The following is a 21,476-nucleotide window of genomic DNA, read 5'->3' as shown; positions in this document are numbered from 1 at the left end:
TTTTTAAATGTCAGTATTAATTTTCTAGCACTTTGAGCCTATTTCGAGCACTCATTTCATTTTTTTTGATGCTTACCTATTTGCATGATTTTCACCGTATTTTTTTACACGTTTTTTGCATGTTATTCTTTCTCATCATTTCACAGTATTCCATATGTATTTACTTTGTCTTTTGCTATTTTCCTTATTGCTTTAATAAAACAAAGGTATTTTTTCAATCTTTATCATAAGATTGTTCTCATTTTTTCCACTGTAATTTTGTCTAGATAATGCAATAGTCAGTCTTTAAATAGTAATTTCATTGAGCTAATCCTGATCTTGGAATCCTAAAGAGGTTAGTTAGATATTCATATGCAGAAAAACGTTTTTCATTCCTTTGTTTTCTACCATAGGATCTATAGACATTTAAAATGAATCCTGAGTGACTGGTAATGAGCTGCCCAAAGATGGATAATATTAAATAAAACTGAAAGAACTTAAATAATAGGAGGCAGCACCTAACTTAGTTATGAGAGAGTTTTTAATATTAGCATATTCTAAACACTAAAAAAAAGTATAATACATGACATTTTGAAACTTACATCTTCATTTATTATTACTGATACCAGCCAAGGAAAACATGCCTCTAGCTGTCTCAAAAGAAGATATAATTAAAAATCAGTCATGGACATTATTGAATATAAATAGGAAAATTCAGAAAATTGCTCTTTCCTGAATAAAAATTGCTTAAGTATTGTGGAATTTTTGTGTTAGGTTTTTTCCTATATTAGGACATATTCAATTTAATATAAATCTAAATCCTAGAACGTCTCCAATGAAACCTAAATATAAAGCCCTTTTTGTTTTTTTACTTTACTCAAGTTTTGTGCTATAGAAATTTTCTGTTGACTTCAAAGAAAGTTTAGATTATGCACAGAGAAATGAAATTCTGACTTAATAAAACATTTGTATTACTTCAACTGATTGCTTAATTTCTTATTAAATAAATATTACAAATGCTTATGAAATTCTTGTGTGGGAAGTATACAAATTTAAAATAGAAATTATATCATTACATTTTTGAAATTTCAAGACTGATCTCCTTCATGCTTAACTGTTTATTTCATTGAAAATTCTTGTTATGATTTTTAAAATCTTTTGGGGAAATGCATTTCTCTTTTAAAACTTATTTTAATAGGAAGAAAGCGACATTAGTCAAAGAAAATAAACATACATTTTAACTTTAATAATAATACATCATTTTTTCTCATTTAATTCTATGTCAACTGGTTCTTTTTTCTTTTCTTTCAACAGGCTGAGATAAATGACCCAACTGATCCTTTCACAAGTTATAGTACAAAAGTTTCATCAAATGTAGGGGATGAAAATTTCTCCAAATATATAGGATGGAGAATTGCCAACATACTTTCCAAACTATTCTTCCCTTCCACTGATACCTGTGTTCTTCCTTTGAAAAAAACCATTGACAAAATGGCACCAAATGAAATATTTCAATGAAAAGCAGGATTCCATGAAGAAGAGAGTTCTACAATTTACTGTAAGGTAAAGTGAAGCACTATTCAAAATAGTTCACTTATTCTAACATATTACATTTTGGAGTTATATAAATTATATATAATCATGTGCCACATTATTTAACTCAGTTTCTCTTTTTTAATTCAAATCTTGGCTCCACCACCTCCTAGATATTTTATCACAAGCAAGTATTCCTTTCTCAGAAAGTATTTCCTCATGCTTAAAATAGGTATTACTATGTAATATAAATCAATGTTTTAATAAAGTGAAAGCCTCTCTTCCATAGTGACCTACATTTGCCTAGTTTACCCCCATCTCTCACTATCATTAAATTCTGTGTATCCTTCCAGCGTCTATAAAATGTCAATATAATAAATTATAAGTATATTTAAAATTTTCTCTCCATTTTCCACTATGGTCTATGGATTTTTAAAAGTCTTTTTAGGAAAGTTCTTTTCATTTTAAGATTAAAGTGTTGTCACATTTCTCCTAGTACTTTTAAGGATTCATTTTGAACACTTTAATCATTGGTCCATTTGAAATTTTTTCTGGTATGTAGTGTGATGTATAGATCCATGTGGCTACTCAATTGTCCCAGCAATATTTATTGAGTGGTCTACCTCCCTTCAATATTTTTCCCTGATTTTAAATATCTTTATCAAATACGAAATGCTCATTTATTTTCTTTTTCTATGTTCTAAAATTTCAATAATTTGGAATTGTCTACTCTTTTAAGCTTTGGTAGAATTTCCTCTTAAACCATTAGTACCTTATAGCTCTTCTAAGGGTAGCTCTTTGTCAAATTCTTCTGTTTTATGTGGCTCTTGGCAGGGCTTATATTCAGCCATAACGTGCAGGTACAGCTGGATTCCGTTCTTACAGTTTGAGGCCCCCGCCATAAAAGTATCTGGAGTATCAGTCCTGAATATCGGTCTCTTTAGATTTTTCTCCTTATTTTTAAGTCAATTTTAGCAAATTATGCTTTCTTTAAATATTACATGTTTTATTCCATTTTTCTGAACTTTTTGGCCATAATTGAACAAAATAGCGTCTTAAGATTCCTTCTATTTTCTCTGTTTCTGTGATTATCCCTTTCCCCTTAACTAATTCTCATTTTGTGTATTTGCATTTTGTCCCTTTTACCCTTCTTAAGTAGTTTGTTTGGTATTTTATCTATTTTATATTATTTTTTCAATGAACCAGCTTTTGGATTCTAACTCATGTATTTTTGTTCTTATGTTTATGAGTCTGTTACTACTTCTTTGGTCTATTTTGTGGCTTACTTTCTGATTTCTTGAAGAAGATGCTAAATTATTTGGGAAGTTTTCTTCCTCAGCATTTGCCTAAATCATTATCTGAGTTCCAAAATCATGGGACTGTTGCTGCCCAAAGGTGGACTTTAGTGCAGGGGTAATAACTGGGCAAAACAAGGTGAGGAGGCAAGTTTTCCTTTTGTGCACACAAGTAGTCAAGAGAAAAATAGACACATGCTTGAGAAGAGTTTTGACATAGGTTTAAGCATTTTTTCAAGAATTCTAAAGCCAGTGAGGAATATATGTAGAGCTGAGATTAAGGATCACACAGCCTGCACTTTAGAAGTCTCATGTGTGGTACAGGAATAAATAGTATAAAAATGTTCTTCAGCGTGTGTTATAAATATCTATAAAATTGCAATATGTTCAAGGTGTAATGGAAAGGCCAGCTTTAAATGTTATGAGTATTGAGATTTACTTTTGAATCCCCAAATGTCTTCTGTACATTTTCAAGGACCGCAGACACGAAAGAAAAATCAGTCTGGGACCAGAGAGGACACTGTACTTTGGTTTCTCATCATGGTCAGTTAAAGGAAAAGATAGAAAGAAAGAAACTAGAAAAATAAAAGAAACGGGGTATTGACCAAAGGAGATTAAAGAAACAGTGGGGGAAAGGGTGAATAGACAGTAAAAAGGCAGCTGGAGATGAATGATGCCCACTGGGACACAGAAAGGAAGGACCTAGAGAGACAGACAGAAGGCGACATATTGGGAATGCTTAAAATAGCAGAACAGAGAAATAAATGTTAGGAGCAGAAAGAAAGATGAAAGAGATCAAAAGGAAAGGGAGAAGATATAAGTAAGGGGAGAGACATACTGAGAATGGAAAGTACAATGGAGACATATGCACAGGGTTTGGGGACAAGGGTAGAGAACATGCAGGGTCAGAGAAGGAGGCATGAGAGGCAAGGGGTGGGGTTAAGACCCAAAGAGTCCTGTAGGTTTTGAAGGATTAGTATATGAGATTTCTCCTCAGCCTACAGTTCATTACATAAATGAGAATCATCCATCACTGATCTTTAAAAAATGTTATCTTCTTATCCATTTTTTCACAGCTCATTACATCCTCTAGAAATTAAACTTAGGGTCTCTGGCTTGAGTGAGAGCCACAGCAACACAGCAGCCTGAGCTTCCCTGTAGCCGAAGTCCCTCGGGGCGGCACAGGGTGACTTTCACATTGCACCCTTCACACTGTAGAGCATGGGAACTGTGCCCCCTGGAGTTGTGCATATTGCCAGCTCCAGTCAGGGATGAACTGATCCCTGGCTACACCAGATGTGAGTGGAATAGGGCTAGAGCTCAGTGATATCAAGACAAAGACTAGGTCAGTCCTGGTTGAACAGTCTCCACTGTCTGTTTGGGGTAAGGGATAGACCTGCTTTTAAAAAAGTTGTTGAAAAGCATGTTTAAGACTTAACTTTAACTTTTTTTTTTTTTTAGAAGATGTTGGGGGTAGGAGTTTTAGTAATTTATTTATTTATTTTTGCTGTGTTGGGCCTTCGTTTCTGTGCGAGGGCTTTCTCTAGTTGTGGCAAGCGGGGGCCACTCTTCATCGTGGTGCATGGGCCTCTCACTATCGCGGCTTCTCTTGTTGCGGAGCACAGGCTCCAGACACGCAGGGTCAGTAGTTGTGGCTCACGGGCCTAGTTGCTCCGCGGCATGTGGGATCCTCCCAGACCAGGGCTCGAACCCGTGTACCCTGCATTAGCAGGCAGATTCTCAACCACTGCACCACCAGGGAAGCCCTAACTTTAACTTTTAATGCATTGAAAAAATGGCTCTGGCTCACTAAACATTAACTGTGGGAAATGTTTCTTCCATTTGCTTGATTCTCCATGTAGTGAACAGTCCCGTAGCTATAGCTCCTTTTGTCATTTCTCCACCTCCTCCCACGTCCAGGTCCACAGACTGGAATTAATGCAGTTAATGAACTTCTGAGCATGGTGGAATCCTATAGATAAAGCACAAAGACATAATATAAAGCCCACTGTATGCTTAGCTCTTTTTCACCTTTTAAAGGTCTTCTTGCATAGGGTCATATTACCAATTCCTTATCACATATTCCTAGAAAGCTCTATTTTGTGTTTTCATCAAAAAGCAATGTGTAAGATAGCAAGAAGGCCAACATTTAAGGACTCCTACAGAAGATTGGGCACATTTAAGAGGTAGGAAGACAGGAAATTTAAGATAATATGTTTCTCTATTGCCATGGAGCACTAAAGTGTACCTATTTCAGTGCGAAAATGTGAACATTTACCAGTAAGGAGAACATAGGATCTTCCTTATTGCTGAAGCATCCACTATATCTGATGACCTATCACTTTTTCCCCCAAATATTTTTCTTCACTTGTGTTTTTAGCCTGTAAAATTCTCTCAAAATGGGAATTCTTTCTTTATAGGTTTATAAATATATATATTTTGCTTTGAATGACTTGCAGATCTGACCTCTTTCCTTTACAAAATTTTTCAAAAGAAAATTCATTGTTTTGCTTCTGTACATTGAATTTTGGGGGTTTTGCTTTTTAGTGGGACATGCTGTTGGATGCATGCTCTTCTTGCCCCTCAGCATTTTTTTAAAAAATGAAAAAAATCATTATGTTTCTTTACTATATCATAAAAACTGCAGCCAAAAACCGAGGCATAGTATACTTCTACTTCAAAGCATAGTTTTTTCCTTTTCTCTCTTTGTCAGTAACTATCTTAAATTTACCTTAAGGCTGAGAATTCAGAACTCTGAAGATCAAATTTTCAAAAACCAGTTTCTACATCTATACTTTTTGGCTTCTGAGGTTTCTTGTAAGTGTATTTTCTAAGCTTATGCCTTGAAACACTAAAAACTCACAAACAACTAATTATTCGCACACATGTAAAGACTAGGGGAATATTAACTTAAAACTTTATCTCTAATTAGGCTTAGTTTGCTCAAAAATTTTATATCAGAAGACTTCATTCATAAGACCAGCACCTGGAAGAGAGCCCAGCTGAAACAAGCAAGAACTGCCTGAGAACATCTGTAGTCATTCAGGCAGGACATTTTACATAGCTGACTTCATAACAGGGTGGTCGTACCAAAGGCTACTGTGTATCCTATGAATCCTCCTTTATAAAAGGAGCCAATTCCAAGGTAGTGGAGCTAGTAGTAGCTAACATTTGCTGAATGGAGATGAGGTGGGGAAAGGTGGATACCACAGTGTCCCGGGAGATAGATTTTACTGGAAAGACCAACAGTGAGCAGCAAAAAGAGGCACGTGGTCTCCATTTCTCATTGTCTCAGTGGAAGGGATGCTGGAGTCTGGGCAAGCAACTGGACATTACACTAGATTTGCGTTTTGAGGGGAGAGACACTGCATGACTGCTATTCTACATTCTTATAATGGAAGGGTGAAACTGCCTTCTCAAGGAAGAAATAAACATTTTGGGCCCAGTTGCCAAGTCACCTGAGGTAGGTGGGCATCAGCTGGATAGGGATGCTAGAAATGCCAGATGCTCAGGACTTGGAGCCCTTGGGAAGTGGTCTTAATGGTTGTAATAGGAAGCCACTGGGCTCCCTGGTGAGTTGGGTTTACAACATGGGAGATGCTTAGGACCCCTAATTCTAGCTTCCAAGTTGCCGGGCAATTCAAGATGAATCTCCAGTGTTATAGTCAAACAATTCTGTTTGCCACCCTACATGAGTACATTTTATAAACAAGGCACTATGCTAAGCACTACCCTTAGATGTAGATTGATTATTTTATCCATTTTATAGATTTTATATATCTATAAAATCTCCATTTTGTAGATATGAAGACTGAGAGGTTAAGTAATTTGCCCAAGAATTTATAATCATTAAGTGCTAGAGTTTGAATTTAAACAAATGCATTCTGACTCCTGAGTCTACTGTGCTGATGTCTTTCCCCTCAATGTGGGACTTCATGTGATGGTAAAGCCTTGAGCAGTTGTTTAAAAAAACTTATCTTCAAGTCATAAGAAAAGACTTTTGGGCTTCCCTGGTGGCACAGTGGTTGAGAGTCCGCCTGCCGATGCAGGGGACGTGGGTTCGTGCCCTGGTCTGGGAGGATCCCACGTGCCGCGGAGCGGCTGGACTCGTGAGCCATGGCCGCTGAGCCTGTGCATCCGGAGCCTGTGCTCCGCAGCAGGAGAGACCACAGCAGTGAGAGGCCCACGTATCACCAAAAAAAAGAAAAAAAGACTTTTTATAAGTGTTTTTTTCAATTTCTGTATCTTGATTTTCAGAACTTGACTTTTTTCTGGGCTCTGCATCTCTCTAGCTAATATTAGGAAATCTATGTCAGAGGAGGCACTTTCCATTAAGTAGTAGGATTTTTAGCTAAAGTCAATGGAGGAAAAATATATATAAATATATCTATTTGGAGAGAGAGATTTAAAAAAGGAGAGCTCCAAAAGATTCTTAAATAAAATGCTTTAAACATATCTGTCTAGTTCTGTTTCATGCAGGAGAAAAAAGTCTATGCCTCCTTTACAGAATATCAAGAATGTTTATCTTATAGCTTTTTTTCTGATTGATTTAGAGTAAGTTACTTAACTTCTTTGAGCCTTAGGCTTCTATAAAAATATAAAAGTTGTACATTCCTCTTAGGTTTGTCCTGAGGATAGAAGGAAAGAATGTATGTAAAGAGTCTGGACATGTTAGTTTCTTATCCTTTTGTTCTATAATTGAGTAGATTTTCTAAAATATTTATTTTCTTCATAATATAATATTTATTAATACAATTGTGATAAATAATATGTGGAAAATTTACATAAGTTATGAATTACTGCTAGAAACCTTTAAAAAAGAACATACAGTTTCCCGATGATTTCATTTTTGGTTATGTTTTGCTTCCCTTCTTGTTTCTAGTTTTTGAATTAAAACACAATTCAGATCTGGTTCCAAGTCATACATGCATTTTGAGGGTACAGTATCAAGACCCATTATGGAAGAGTAAAGTTTGGAATCTTGATAGTTCACATGGCTGATTATAATTTTCAGCTGAAGAGAAATAGAGAACACGAATGGGTCTTCAGAGATGGGCCCCTATGTTTTGAACTTTTGTGAAATATTTTATTATTAAAATGCTGGTTAGATGATCAGCTCAGATCAGTCATTTAAAGTGTTAAAATTTCTAGAGTGAAGTATTGGAAGTGAAGTCCAATTGCCAGCGACAGGACTGTGCAAAATACATCCATTTCCAATACATGACTGTTTACCTCCGGTCTTCCCTAGGAGATAGGTCAGTCCCCATCTATCTTAGGTTGTCTCCTCTCCTTTCCTGCCTTTCCAGTGGAGCCTTGGTCTGAAGAGGAATTCTAGGTGTTATCAGTGGGGCCATAGCTTTAGCTGCCACTTTCACTGCAGTGGCTTTGTGCTTATAAGACAGCTGTCCAGCTTCAATACGATCATCAACCCCAGGAGTTCTCCATTCACAGTAACATGATGTAATGCAGAATCTTAAAAATGGCACAGGTATTAAAATGAATTGGATGAGATGTAAAAACATTCTATTGATACGTTTCAAATACAGATCAATTAGATTCAAATGACAGCCCTATGAGAAGACAAAAGTTGTGCAACAGAAAACAAAAACAAAATCTATTTTTTGGGGTTTTGTTTTTTATGTGCACTTTGCTCTTTCAAAGAAAAGGGCAGGCTTCTCTGGTGGCACAGTGGTTGAGAGTCCACCTGCCAATGCTGGGGACACGGGTTCGTGACCCGGTCCAGGAAGATCCCACATGCTGTGGAGCGGCTGGGCCCGTGAGCCATGGCCGCTGAGCCTGCGCATCCGGAGCCTGTTGCTCCGCAACGGGAGAGGCCACAACAGTGAGAGGCCCGCGTACCGCAAAATAAAAAAAAAAAAAGGAAAAGGGCAATGTTGTTTAGCTTGTGATGAAATGCTTTTGCAGTGGTTGACAAGTGTTTATTACCTGCTTTAATTAGAATTTAAACTTGGATATGACGTTAATCAAATTGGAGTAGTCTTCCCACTCTCTAGATTCTCAGAAAATATGAAGTCATATTTAATGAAGCTTAATCTTCCCCAGTTTCTAAATGTCTCCTTGATAGGATTAAGTACTTGATTGGGCATATGAATCTTTGAAAACCTTAGTACCCAGGGCAGGTGCTTTTTGTCCACATGTCAGAGCAAATGTCGCTCCCCAACTAACCCAGTCTTTCCTGGGCTCTCGGTACAGATTTAAATGGTAGGGAGAAAACAGAACTCCTGATACAGGTTGCACATTCCTTCAGTAAGCATTAACTATACATCTCTGTGTGCAGGCACTGTGTTAGGCACTAGGAAGACAAAGACAAACTATGCTTAGAGTGTAATTGATGGTTTCTTGTTCAGAATGACTGATTGTGTCTCTAGCATATTGGTTTTCCACCATAAAGACATTTGGGACTTTGTACTCACAATTTTCTATTTTTTTGGTATTTTCAGTTATTCAATACAATTTAGTAGTACCTGACCTATATTAGACATTTAATAATTATTGAATAACAAATACTAAGCAGAAGGGCACAGGATGCGCAAAGCGCCCCCCCCCCCCCGGTGAAATTGATCATGGAGCATTTAAGGAACTAAAAGAATAGTTCTATAGCTGGGTCACTGAGACCACAGGAGGATGAAGCTGAAGAGCTGGTCATGGTTTTCAGCTTTATCTTAGAAGCCATGAGAAGGCCCTGAATGTGTGTTGTATGGTAGAGTAAGGAGTGAGGAGTGGTGTGTGTGTGTGCATGTGTTTGAGGTTGTGACATGACCGTAGGTGTGATGTACCTTGGGCAAATCACTTAACTTCTCTAAATCTGAATGTTTTTGTCTATAAAATGGGGTAATGATAGCACCTTTCTTGTTGGTACTTATGAGAAATCAATGAGGTAGTCAACTAAAAGTGCTTACTATAGTATCTGGCACAGAGTAAGCACAAAAATGTTTATTATTATTGTATTAATAAATATATGGTGGCATAACTATAAATGTAATATAATACATATACTGATATGTTATTGATCAGTATAATAAATATATTAGTTTTATTACTATGTATCATAGTCATTTTCATTGTTGTCATTGTTGGCTTTGTTACGTTGGGAAAGTGCATAGGATGCTATTGTAATACAGCATGCACTAGGTTGGTGGCAATACAGATGGAAAGGAGGCAGATGGATTTGCATAAGATTTGGAAGAAAAAGCAATAGAATTTGATGATGATTAGACAGAATGACAGGAGGTGCGGAGAGGAAAATGTCTTTTCCAGATTGAGCAACTAGTCCAATAGTGGTGCGATTCACTGAGACAAGGGGTGATGGGGGAGAGTAGAGTGTGGTTGGGGTTAGGGAAAGATGCTGAATTTGAAGTAGTGCTTTTGAGAGTTTCAAGTGGAGAAGTCAAATAGAAAGTGAGTTTCACAGTACTGTTATTCAGGGACACAGTCGGGGCTGAGTCACTGAATGAAGGTGGTGACTAATGTCATGGGCACAAGCAACACTGCCTTGGTAAAGAACATCAAGTGAGATGAGAGGCAGACCTGGGGTGGAATTTTGAGGAACACCACTGTTTAATATCTGGAAGGAAGAGAATGATAGCAAAATAAACAACAAACCAAACCTTAGACATAGCCAGAGAGGTTGGAGAAAATCTACAATTTATAACAACTTGAGAAAAAGTCATGGACGGTTCTGATAACTAATTAGTATATAGTAATGCTTTAAAAAATTTTTAAGTCTATGGAGATGTTGATTTCAAGGACGGACAAGGGAGAATTTCCAAAATAATCTACCTAGACAGTGATAGAATATCCCTCTTTGAGTATCTCTGAGCAGCACTTTCTGCTCACTACACAAAAAATATAAATGCAGATGACAAAAGGATTGCAGTTTTTTATATATGATGCATACTTCCAAAGACCTTGCAGTATCTACCTAACAACAACAACAAAAAGTTAAGTGCCAAACCAATGCATGAAGCTTTCTAAGTTTGTAGACAAGATCCATTGGTCAGGAAGGGCAGTAATACTGTATACTGTATATTATATATGTATAGCTATGTACACATGACAGAAATGAATTTCTAACCTCTAATGAAATATATGCATGTATCAAAATACCAAGAAATTATGAAGTTAGATTATCACTTAGAAACATATCTTAATGGTCTTTCTGGTTATTTCATAGGCTTATAGGCCTTTTTAAAATTTCACCACTCTTTCCATTCTTTTTAAAAGATAAGATTTGTTAATGCTGTATTTATATCATTAGCAATGGCACAGTGTGTCTCTTCTATTAGTTTATCCAACAAACAAAGGACAAAGATAAACATTTAGGAGATTAATTTCTTCCCATAACATTTTTAGGTCCAGTACTTCATGTCCTCCATTTTTATTTGAGAAAGTAAAACTCAGACCCAACAAGTTAACCTGACTATGTGAAAATGTTCACGCCAAGGACTGCAGTGAAATCAGACGCCACAGAGCAGGTTCAAAATGTCCTCCAAACAGGCCCTGGATATTCTATAGTATAGAACCTGGTGGAGGATAGCAGTGACCAGAGAAGGGCATGAGGAAAGACCTAGTCAGGAGAATGAGAGATGGTGCCATGAATGTATGAGAATTGTGTGATAAATCTGTTTCATGCATGTCTTCATTAACTCCACACTACATTGCTGCTACATTTCTAGAATTTCTGCATTTGTTTATAAATTCGGTGTGTGCTGCATATTTTTTTTCTTCCCCAAACTTTTCACATTATAAATTCCCTTTTCACTTGTTTTTTTTCTTTCCCTCATCTTCCATCTCCTTCTTAAAAGGGTGCATCTATATCCAACACTAATCATGCCTTATATCTTTAATAAATTGTCATATCCATTTATCATTCTGAACAGCCTCCACCTTCAACGCCAACTCTCACTGCAATATAAGATCAGTAATTGCTAAGCATCCATCATAGCTGAAGTGATATGTCACTAAATTCTTGGCTCTTCACAATAGTTCACTAACCTGAGTCTTGTTGAGTTAGAACTAATGTTGATTGGTCCTCTTTCTGTTTTATTTTTTCCTACATCAAGCTATTCAAAGGAAAAAGCCTATCTTTAACCTTGTAATTTTACTAAACCATTTATCCAAGCAAACCAGTATTGTCACACAGAAGTCTAAGCACAGCTGGCTGACAAATCTACCACCTATCAGCATACTGATATCTAGCAAGGAAAGCTTGTAATAAGTGAATTATAGCAAAAAAAAGGCACATATAATGCTTTCTCTAGCTTCTTTTCCTGCTGGGGTATAAAAAGCATGTGTTGCAGCCAGTGGTGATTTTTCAGAAGTCCCTCTCTAAAGGCCAAGCATTTAAACAAAAGTTGACATACTCATCCTCACGAATTCTCAGATGCCTATGGGTCTTACTCCTGTAATGTTCACCTTCTTATGTCCATAGATAAAACATAGGAAGAAGGACAATAAACAGTGAATTCCATTTGGCACTCAGACAACTTACCTGACAGAACCGTATCTGGTTGTGAGAGAGGATTCTGGGAAGTGATACAGCCCATGGGCTTAGGCAGGGTCATTAACCCCTGCCGGGAACCTGGGCCAGCACCTCTCTGTTAATATCTGCATGTTGACCTCTGAGGCATTTTGGTCAAGTGTGAGTTGAGTACTTTCAGGTTTATTTTCAGCATATCACTGTATCACAGCAGTGGTGATAGAGGCGGTAGGGAGCAGTGGAAGTGGCAGCAGGAGCAGCTGGCAGAAACCAAAACAACTGAGCAGGCCCAGCCTTCTTAAATCTACCGGCAAGAGCCTCTGCTTCATTTTAGAAAAGCTACCAACATTTCTATACTCATCTAGCTGTCCGCAGTCATCACAGAGCACTTTGCTCTCACACACAGTTCTAAACACAGCTGGCCCAAGAATCAACCACATGGTAAACATCCTGATATCCAGCAGGGAGAGGATGTGACAGGTGCATGCATATAAAAGAAAACCTCCAATAAAGTAATGCACAAGTTCCCTTCCCCCTCTCTTGTTCCATTCCATATACTACTCTATTAATAATCCCCATGTTACGAAAATCTCTAAATTCTTGATGATAGAATACCCATCGATATTACATATGAGTCCAGATAGGACTGGTGAGTAGTACTATTACTGTCAATTCTTTCACTCCTGGCTCAAGAAGCAGTCACTTTAGCCTTGTATTTCAGAGCTGTATTGCCACTAGGTCAGATATGTTCAGGAGTATGATAAAGTGATAGGCCCTAAGTCATGGTAATTTGGCTGGAAGATATGAGAAAGAAGCATATAATTGTTTTGGGGGAGGATATGTAGACAGAACACTCTGTATTTAGGAAAGGATATACTTAAATAAACAGAAGCACTAAAAGAGTTCTCAAGAAGGCATTTTCTTTCTTTCTATAGTTAGGGATGCATCTAATCTAACTGTGAGTCAATAGGGTTTGCAGTCATCAGAAACAGAAATTATTCAGTATTCGTATGCTCTGTTGCCAAGCAAACCTCACTGTCAGAAAGCCGTTCCCCTTTCATGTGGCTATATGGTACCGCATGAATGGGAATTGGACAAGAGGGCAGTAAATTTGATTGATGTAGACCGTCAATGTGGGCAGTTCAGACGCCTGAAATTCCCTTTAGGACTTGAATGATCCTATTTGCCTGTTTTGGTGATTTACAACAGTGGGATAATAGGCATATTTTCCCTCCAGTGTGTGGATGGCCACCTTCAGTACTCTTTTCTCAGCCCACTTGCATTTAGATTCAATTGGAGACTAAAATGAGGAGAGGTAAGATTAATCATAAAATATATTATTATTTTCAAGTTCAAGTAGATTTTTAAAATAACTAGACAACAATCTGAGGAAGAATGGGCAGGCACCAAAAACAAAACAAAACAAAAAACCATTACTACCACCACAGCAGTATCAGGTTGGTGGGGAAAAAATAGGTTAGTTTAACACCCACTGGTGTCTGTAATGTGTGATAGAAAGTGCATTTCTAGTCTTTTTGTATAACTGGGACCACAAAAGATTACTATGGCTGGCACTGTCTTGGTAGAAAACGGGTTACTATTAGGGAGTCACTGAGGATGAAACTAGCCCAGAGTAATAAACGTTTTCTGTGTTTTAATGGTAAGGAAACTCAAATCTGATTTGGTCAGGGAAGTAGGTAGCATTGTCGCACCAGCCAGATCCCTTCATCTCTCATTTTTCCTTTCCTCCTTATCGCTCCCCCCTCCCCCTGCTTAAATTCTGGGAGACATGTGAGTGGACTAACAAAAGGAGAATGGTTTAATTTTCTATAATTATGTGGATCTCAGCGTGCCTGTTTGAGAACATCTAGGGGTACTGCAGACCTATTGTTTCTTCCATATTTGAAAAACTCCTATAATTTCGTAGAGAGGTAGCAACATTCTAATAGTTGAAATAGACTCCCTTTTAAGGGTACATGGACAGGATGTGACTAAAATTTGTAACTTTCTAGAGCTAAATCTTTAGGAATTATTGAATGAAAATGAATGCCTAGTCATATTTATGTGGCAATTTTCTGATTATCTTCGATGATACAGGTAGGCTTTGTCCTACCCCAGTATCAGCATCTGTCTTTGAAAGTCCAGCATTTTAAGTTTACAAGGAACCACTTTCCCCTGCGCAAGAAGCTATATTAAAATGTGTCCTCCATATTTATTTTTTCTGATTGGTCTTCTATAGCTCTGTATCTCGAAGGAGAATTTTAATAGAGGATAGTAGAATGTCCACATTATAAGATAAAAACTAGTGCAAAAAATCTACAATTATTTTAGATTAAAAAAATTTTTTTTTAATTTAAATGATTAAAATAGCATTATCTAAAGTACCTATTCTATCTAAAGACAGATAGCTATTTTCATTTATAGCTGAACACATGCACCCTGTTTCAGGCTTACAAATTGCCTGGTAGATTTAGGCTTGTAAACTGGCAAGATATTCCAAGGAATGCAGTGTATGACTTGGAAACAACAAATAGGGAGAAGAAAGGAACAATAGACATGTATAAAGGATCAATTATCCCATGTTCTTACACAATTTTAAGGGTTAATTCCTTGCATACTCAGGAGTTAAGTGTATCATCTTCCTCTTTAAAAAGTTGCACAGCTCCATTTAATAGTCAGTAGTTTGACAGTCACACAGATTAGTATTTTTAAAGCAGAAGATAAGGTGAAAGAGAAACATTTGCTGTGCATTCAGCAGCAAAATTTGGGGCCTGCTGTGTATTTTTGAAATGCAGAGCTAGAAGAATGGGCTTATGGAGAAGAACAAATATCTTGGCCAAATTTATCCCATAGAATTTCAACCTAGTCAAACCTGAGTAAACTAGGCATATAGCTGAAGCATATGGATAAAAAGTGAAATAAATCGTTCAATTAATTTAAGTTAGTGAGGTTCATAATGATAAACTTTTTTATCTTGGTCTCTTGGTCCCTTAGGAGCCTAATTTTTCCCTTGAATTCTGTACTCAGGTGTACAGCCATCTACACTGTGTTTTCATTTAGATGGGCTAATAAGCTCCTCAATTTTAACATATCCAAAATTGAACTAATCTCCCTCTAACCCCAAACTGCTCATTCCATTATTTTCTCAGTGAATAGAAAATTTATCCTTCTATTGAGTCAGACCTTGAAATCATTTGTCTCTATTTCACTCACATTCCATGCTTAATCTATCAGACAAGATAGTCTTTACCTTCAAAATATTTCCAAAATCTTTCACTAGTGTACCCACCTGATTCAAAAAAGAAGAAAAAAAATTGACATTTGGGACAAGGACAGTCTAGCTGTGGAATCGGCTTTTGTAAAGCTTTGCAATAATGGTAAAAATAGTGGAAAGCGAAACAGCTGAAATCTGTCTGTAGGCCAAGCACTGTGCTAAGCCCTGGAGACATAGTGGAGAACCAGACAAATATGCTGCCCACCTTCACAGAGTGTATCATCCAAAATAGAGAACAGATAAATCAGTAAGCAAATGAGGTAATTACAGACTGTTTTAAATCCCGTGGGTGAAATTAACTGGGTGATAAAATTGAAAGGAATTGGAGGATTCCACTTTAGGTAGCCAGGAAGGATCCCTTTGAAGGAGTGATTTTGGGGGTAGACCTCTTGGGGAAGGAGTTTGTAGGGTGAAAGGGTGTGTAGACAGAGGGGACAGTGAGAGCAAAGCCCAGGGAAAGGAGAGGACTCACCAGGTGTGGTAACTAAAGGTGGTCAGTGTGGCTCACTGTTAGAGGACAGTGGGAAGAGGTGAAGTTGTCTCCGAGGCCAGATCTTACAGGGCTGTAAGTCCAGATAAGGAATTCTAGTTTTATTCTGGCAGAAAAAGAAGTCACTGGAAAGTTTTAACCAGAGGAATAGTAAAGCCAATTTACTTTTTAAAGGGAACAGATTATGGTCTGAAGGTGAAAACTGAATTAAACTGACATTTCTTCTACTCGTTTTATCTCCTTTTCAAGATTTAAAACTGGTCTTGAAAATGATGTAGGTTTATACCCAATGCCTGTTAAACATTTCATTGTTGGGACCTATGCTTCCCAATCACTGACTGGAATTTCAGTTTGCATCTACAGCTGTATTATTTGGCCATAGTTTCAGCCCCTGGCAAGTGCAGAAATTTGCTGGTAAACCATTTCTTGCCTGATGAGGGCAACATTTAATCAATTCATTCAGTAGGACTGGAATAACAGTAAGGATAGTATTTATGAAACGATCTGATATTTTTGAATTCTTATAATTCTAAAAGGTGAGACTGTTGAAATTGGTCTTTACTTTTAGGTATTTTGCTTTAATGTAGATATTTGCATGTATTTAATTTGTTTAAAAATCATACATGTACACACTCCATAGGGAGTTTATAGTAAAAACAAAATAAAACACACACACACATACACACACACACACAGACAAAAATATTAGAAATAATTTACATCCTAGCACCTGTTGATGTGTTTATACTTAAGATGTTTGCCATCCCAGCAGTAACGGTAACATTGTGCACTTCTGTGGTAGTCATCTCTTTTCTGTTATCATACGATTTCAAGCTATAAGCAAGGCAAATTCCTATTTTGGTAGTGATTTCAATTCTAAAGTTCACTTTATATTGCATATACTCTTTATACTTTAGGCTCTCAGATTAATCTACTAGCTGTAGAATGATTCAGTACAGCTCTTTTAAAAACAAAACTGAATTAAACAACACTTTAGGGCTTCCCTGGTGGCGCAGTGGTTGAGAGTCCTACTGCCGATGCAGGGGACGCGGGTTCGTGCCCTGGTCCGGGAAGATCCCACATGCCGCGGAGCGGCTGGGCCCGTGAGCCATGGCCGCTGAGCCTGCGCGCCCGGAGCCTGTGCTCCGCAATGGGAGGAGCCACAACAGTGAGAGGCCCGCGTACCGCAAAAAAAAAAAAAAAAACAAAACAGAAACAAAAACAAAAGAAAACCCATCACTTTACTTCCCTCCAACAGTCTCCATGCAGATTGAGCAAATTGGTTAAATGTGGTAGTGTTCTTTCCTACTTCTGATGGTGCTCATTTTTCACAACCACCTCTTGTATACTTTTGCTGGCTCCAACCAGCGAGTTTTGAGATGTTAGTTTACAATGTCTTACAGGGTTTTCTTCCAACAGTTACTGAAAATTTCATGGAGGTCTCTTGAAGGCCCCAAAGCTATTGACCCTACAGAATGAATTTTTAAAGGAGGAAATTCCAGGAACATAGCCAAGTCACGTGGGGCTATTTGGGATCTGGAAAGTCTTTCTTTCCTTAAATTGCATCCACCATGAGAACCCTTATGCTGCATTCATTCTAAGGCTACACCTGCCTGAAATAAATTTCTCTCATGATAAGTTATCCTATAACTTTGTAATATAGGCAATCAAAAGTTTTTATCCTTGATTATACTTCAAATGTCCTCATAATTCCCTCTTAAGGGTTATATAACATTATCACAAGGATAAAGAAGTACAATGATAATTATAACAAGACTAATTAGGATTTACATTCTACTTTTCTCGTGCAATACAAACAGAAGCTAATTAATAGATTAGATGTCAATATTTTGTCTTGTCAAAGAGTTTAATGCTTTAGATTATGATTTATTTTTAGCTTAAGTGCTTCTTTAGCATTTTTATTTGAGGCAGCATAGTACAACAGAAGGCAGATATTTTTCTCTTCTGTTCCATTGTAAGCAAGTAAAAGGTGTTTGGAATCACTTATTACAACTATTTGTGCATACGACACCCTAGAAACTATGGGAAGAATGTCACTTTGTCTGGAGGAAACTAAGTGGGATATAATAAGTAAATTTATTCCAGAAATAAAATGTATATCCCTGTAAAACAGGTGAAGGAAGATTTGTAAACAGATCACACCATTCCATATCTTGTGTTTTGACCGACTTATAAGGATTTAGAAAAGTGGTCAAAGTTCTCTGCACAGTGGAAGAACTATTTATATGTCTAGAAATCCTTGCATTTTCACAGCACCATTTATTTGGAGGTTTCAGCTCCCCAAGTGGCCTTTTCAGTGCCATGATGGGGCAGTGAGTCTGCTATCTCCAAGTTTAAATAGAGACTGTACTCTAGCCTATCCTTTATCTTTCAAAGTACTTATTGTGACTATTTGGTGTCATAATCCCTTAGTTGTTGGGTTTTTCTGTTTGTTTTTCTTAGATTATTATCTATTTTCTCTTTTATTTTTCTTCCCTTTTATTTACTTTGTCTCCTTTTTTTTTTTAAGCTTTTTTAGGTGGAAACTCCAAACATTGATTTTAAAGCTCATTTTTTTCCAAGATATGTCTTAGAAAATATGTAGATATGTAGAAAATCTACACTGTTGGATATTAGTATTTCCACATCATTTTTTACTGCTTGGCTTTTTCATGATATATATATATTTCTGTATTTTTACTACTCTTTTCCTGTCACCTTCCTGTTTTTCAATTTAAAACATATCTTTTGTATACAACATACGGTTAGGTCATTTAAAAGAATTCTAGTTCAACATTCTTTGTCTTTTAATTGGAATCTTTCATCCCTTTAAATTTAATGTAAAAATTGTTATGGCTGCATTTAGAGCTACTACTTTTCTATTTGTTTCTTACATGTTACATCTTGCCCTCCCCCTCTGTACTTCCTTTCCTATCTAATTTTGGTCTAATGAAATATGTTTTATTATTCCGTTTTATATCATCTATTGGCCTTTTTTGGCTCACACTTTTATATGATTTGGTGGTTGTTTAAGGTATTATAATATGCCTTTTCAACATAGCAAAGTCTCCTTAGTATCATATCACTTCATGTAAAATGGAAGACCGCTGAAGAGAGTCTGGATTCTGGAAACTTCCTGTGAAGAGTCTTTATTTTTGTTATTGCTAGCAATTTAGTTGTTGACTGATCACCTTGAGCTTGTGGAGGTTTTGTTTTCACTATTAGGAGGGACTGTTTCAGTTTAGCCTGTAGTCTTTTTTTTTTTTTTTTTTTTTTTAATTTCTTTTAGTTTTTTGCCATACGCGGGCCTTTCACTGTTGTGGCCTCTCCCCTTGCGGAGCACAGGCTCCGGACGCGCAGGCTCAGCGGCCATGGCTCACGGGCCCAGCCGCTCCGCGGCATGTGGGATCTTCCCGGACCGGGGCACAAACCCGCGTCCCCTGCATCGGCAGGCGGACTCTCAACCACTGCGCCACCAGGGAAGCCCTAGCCTGTAGTCTTAAGGGAAAATTCTTTAGTCCTGGAACGTATTCTTCACTACTAACGTGCGTCTTTTGGAATTTAATGGCCAGCTAACAGTTTTGGCCAAGCTCCTCAGACTTAGCAGTATGTAAATTCTAAACTCTCTTTCCTGCAGTGGTCACCAGCTTATATTTCTGCTTAGCTCTTCAGCCTTGCAGCCCTCTGCTCATTAGAGTCTCAGAGTTCACAGACCACCCAAGGAGTGGAGGGAGGTTTATGCACAGATTTTCTGGCTTCCTTTATGGTACCCAGATTCCTGAGATCTGTTATTTTCCCAGCCACTCTGGAGCCTCAAACACCATCCTCTGACACCTAAAACACCTAAAGGCTTGTGCTTGAATATTAGCCCTTCTGAATCTGGGAAGACTGGAGTATGCCCTCAAGAGAAGTCACATAATGTTTCTGTCACCCTCTTGCATTCCTTTTCTTTCAAGAGTTGAGCTCTCTTCAGTTTGCCCACTGTTGGTTGCTCTCTAGTGCCTTTAAATAGTTGTCCAGAGTTTATGATTGTCACCTTTGGGAGGGGAGTTAACTAACTCCATTATTCCCAGAACTGGAATTGGAAAAATGATTTTTTTTTTTTTTAATATCAAGGCTCCCTTATGAAAACGGCTGAGGTAGATTCTGAGCCACACATGGCTTAGCAAGTCATATGATCTAGATATATGATGCACAAACTCTGTGCACTGAGATGATCAGCCTGTTTTTTTAAAATCAGTTTCATTATTGGCTTCTTTATTCTCATGTTGAATCAAATGATGTGGCTACAGGGACATAGTTTATTGAGTAAAGCAGACATTATTATTTTCTTCTTGCTTTAATATGAAATTCATTTTATAAGATTAGGGAGTATAAAAGCTTCCAGATTTGCGGATACCTTATTTTATATATACCCTACATAATTTCCCATGCTTATTTCAAGAGTCTTTAACTTAGGTTTCATAAAATAGTTAGTTACATTTAAATTGTTATTAAACACTGAAAGTACCCACTCTTCAATTATTTCCTAACTGTCCTTTGTTCTTATTCCCTTCACTGTGGCTTATATGACTCTATATCCAGGAGCTGCAAACTCAACAAATTAATGCCTACAGGCCTAGAAAAATAACATAAACCTGTAAAGCAGGCCAGCATGGGGAAACATTAGAGAATTCTAGGGAATGAGGTAGATTGGGGAAGGCATGCATTATCTAGAAGGTCAACCTTACCAGCTTTTGTGATGTAGGGAATCTATGGAGCAGTGTTGACAGAACTGCTTCTAAGAGAAACTGAAACTATGAATTTCTATGTGAAATTTCCTGATTATTAAAATACCCTTCAGGTCAAATCAAACATGTTTGATTAGTATATTAGTTTGGGCTGCTGTAACAATGCCATAAAGACTGAGTAGCTTCAACAACAAACATTTATTTCTCATAATTCTGGAAGCTAGGAAATCCAAGATCAAGCTGCTGGCAGATTCAGTGTCTAGTGAGGGCCTGCTTCCTGGCTCATAGCCAACCGGGTTCTCACTGTGTTTTTACATGGCAGAAAGCACAAGGTTGCTCTGTGTGGTCTCTTTTATAAAAGAATACATCCCATTCAGGAGGGCTCTGCCCTTATGACCTAACCACCTCTCATAGGTCCCATCTCCAAATTCTATCCCATTGGGGATTTCAACATATGAAATTTGGGAGGACACAAACTTTCAGTCCAAAGCAATTAGTATTCGGAGGCTTTGTCTCTTGAGTCTTTGTCTCTTTAATTGCTTACTTGTTTCCATTGTTGGCTCTTCTTCCATTTGTATATTTCCCCTCACTCCCTTGGAATGCTCCCCCAGGCAAATCTACCCAGATCCCATTTTTTCTGTGTGCAATTCAAGTTTCATATCCCCATAAAGCTGCT

The 21,476-nt window shown here is 37.4% G+C and overlaps 1 protein-coding gene across 1 annotated transcript in view; it reads left to right on the top strand.

Annotated features, from left to right (window-relative positions):
- Window positions 1-21,476, top strand: part of TMEM232 (transmembrane protein 232) — a 379,423-nt gene that overhangs the window by 91,454 nt on the left and 266,493 nt on the right. The window contains 2 exon segments of the mRNA XM_065873677.1: window positions 1,294-1,452; window positions 1,454-1,542. Coding sequence (XP_065729749.1) covers window positions 1,294-1,452; window positions 1,454-1,542 — 248 coding nt within the window.

This window comes from Phocoena phocoena, chromosome 3, assembly GCF_963924675.1.
Source record: "Phocoena phocoena chromosome 3, mPhoPho1.1, whole genome shotgun sequence".
NCBI classification, from domain to species: domain Eukaryota; kingdom Metazoa; phylum Chordata; class Mammalia; order Artiodactyla; family Phocoenidae; genus Phocoena; species Phocoena phocoena.
Note: the sequence above shows the minus strand (reverse complement) of the source record. Positions and strands in the feature narration are given on the sequence as shown.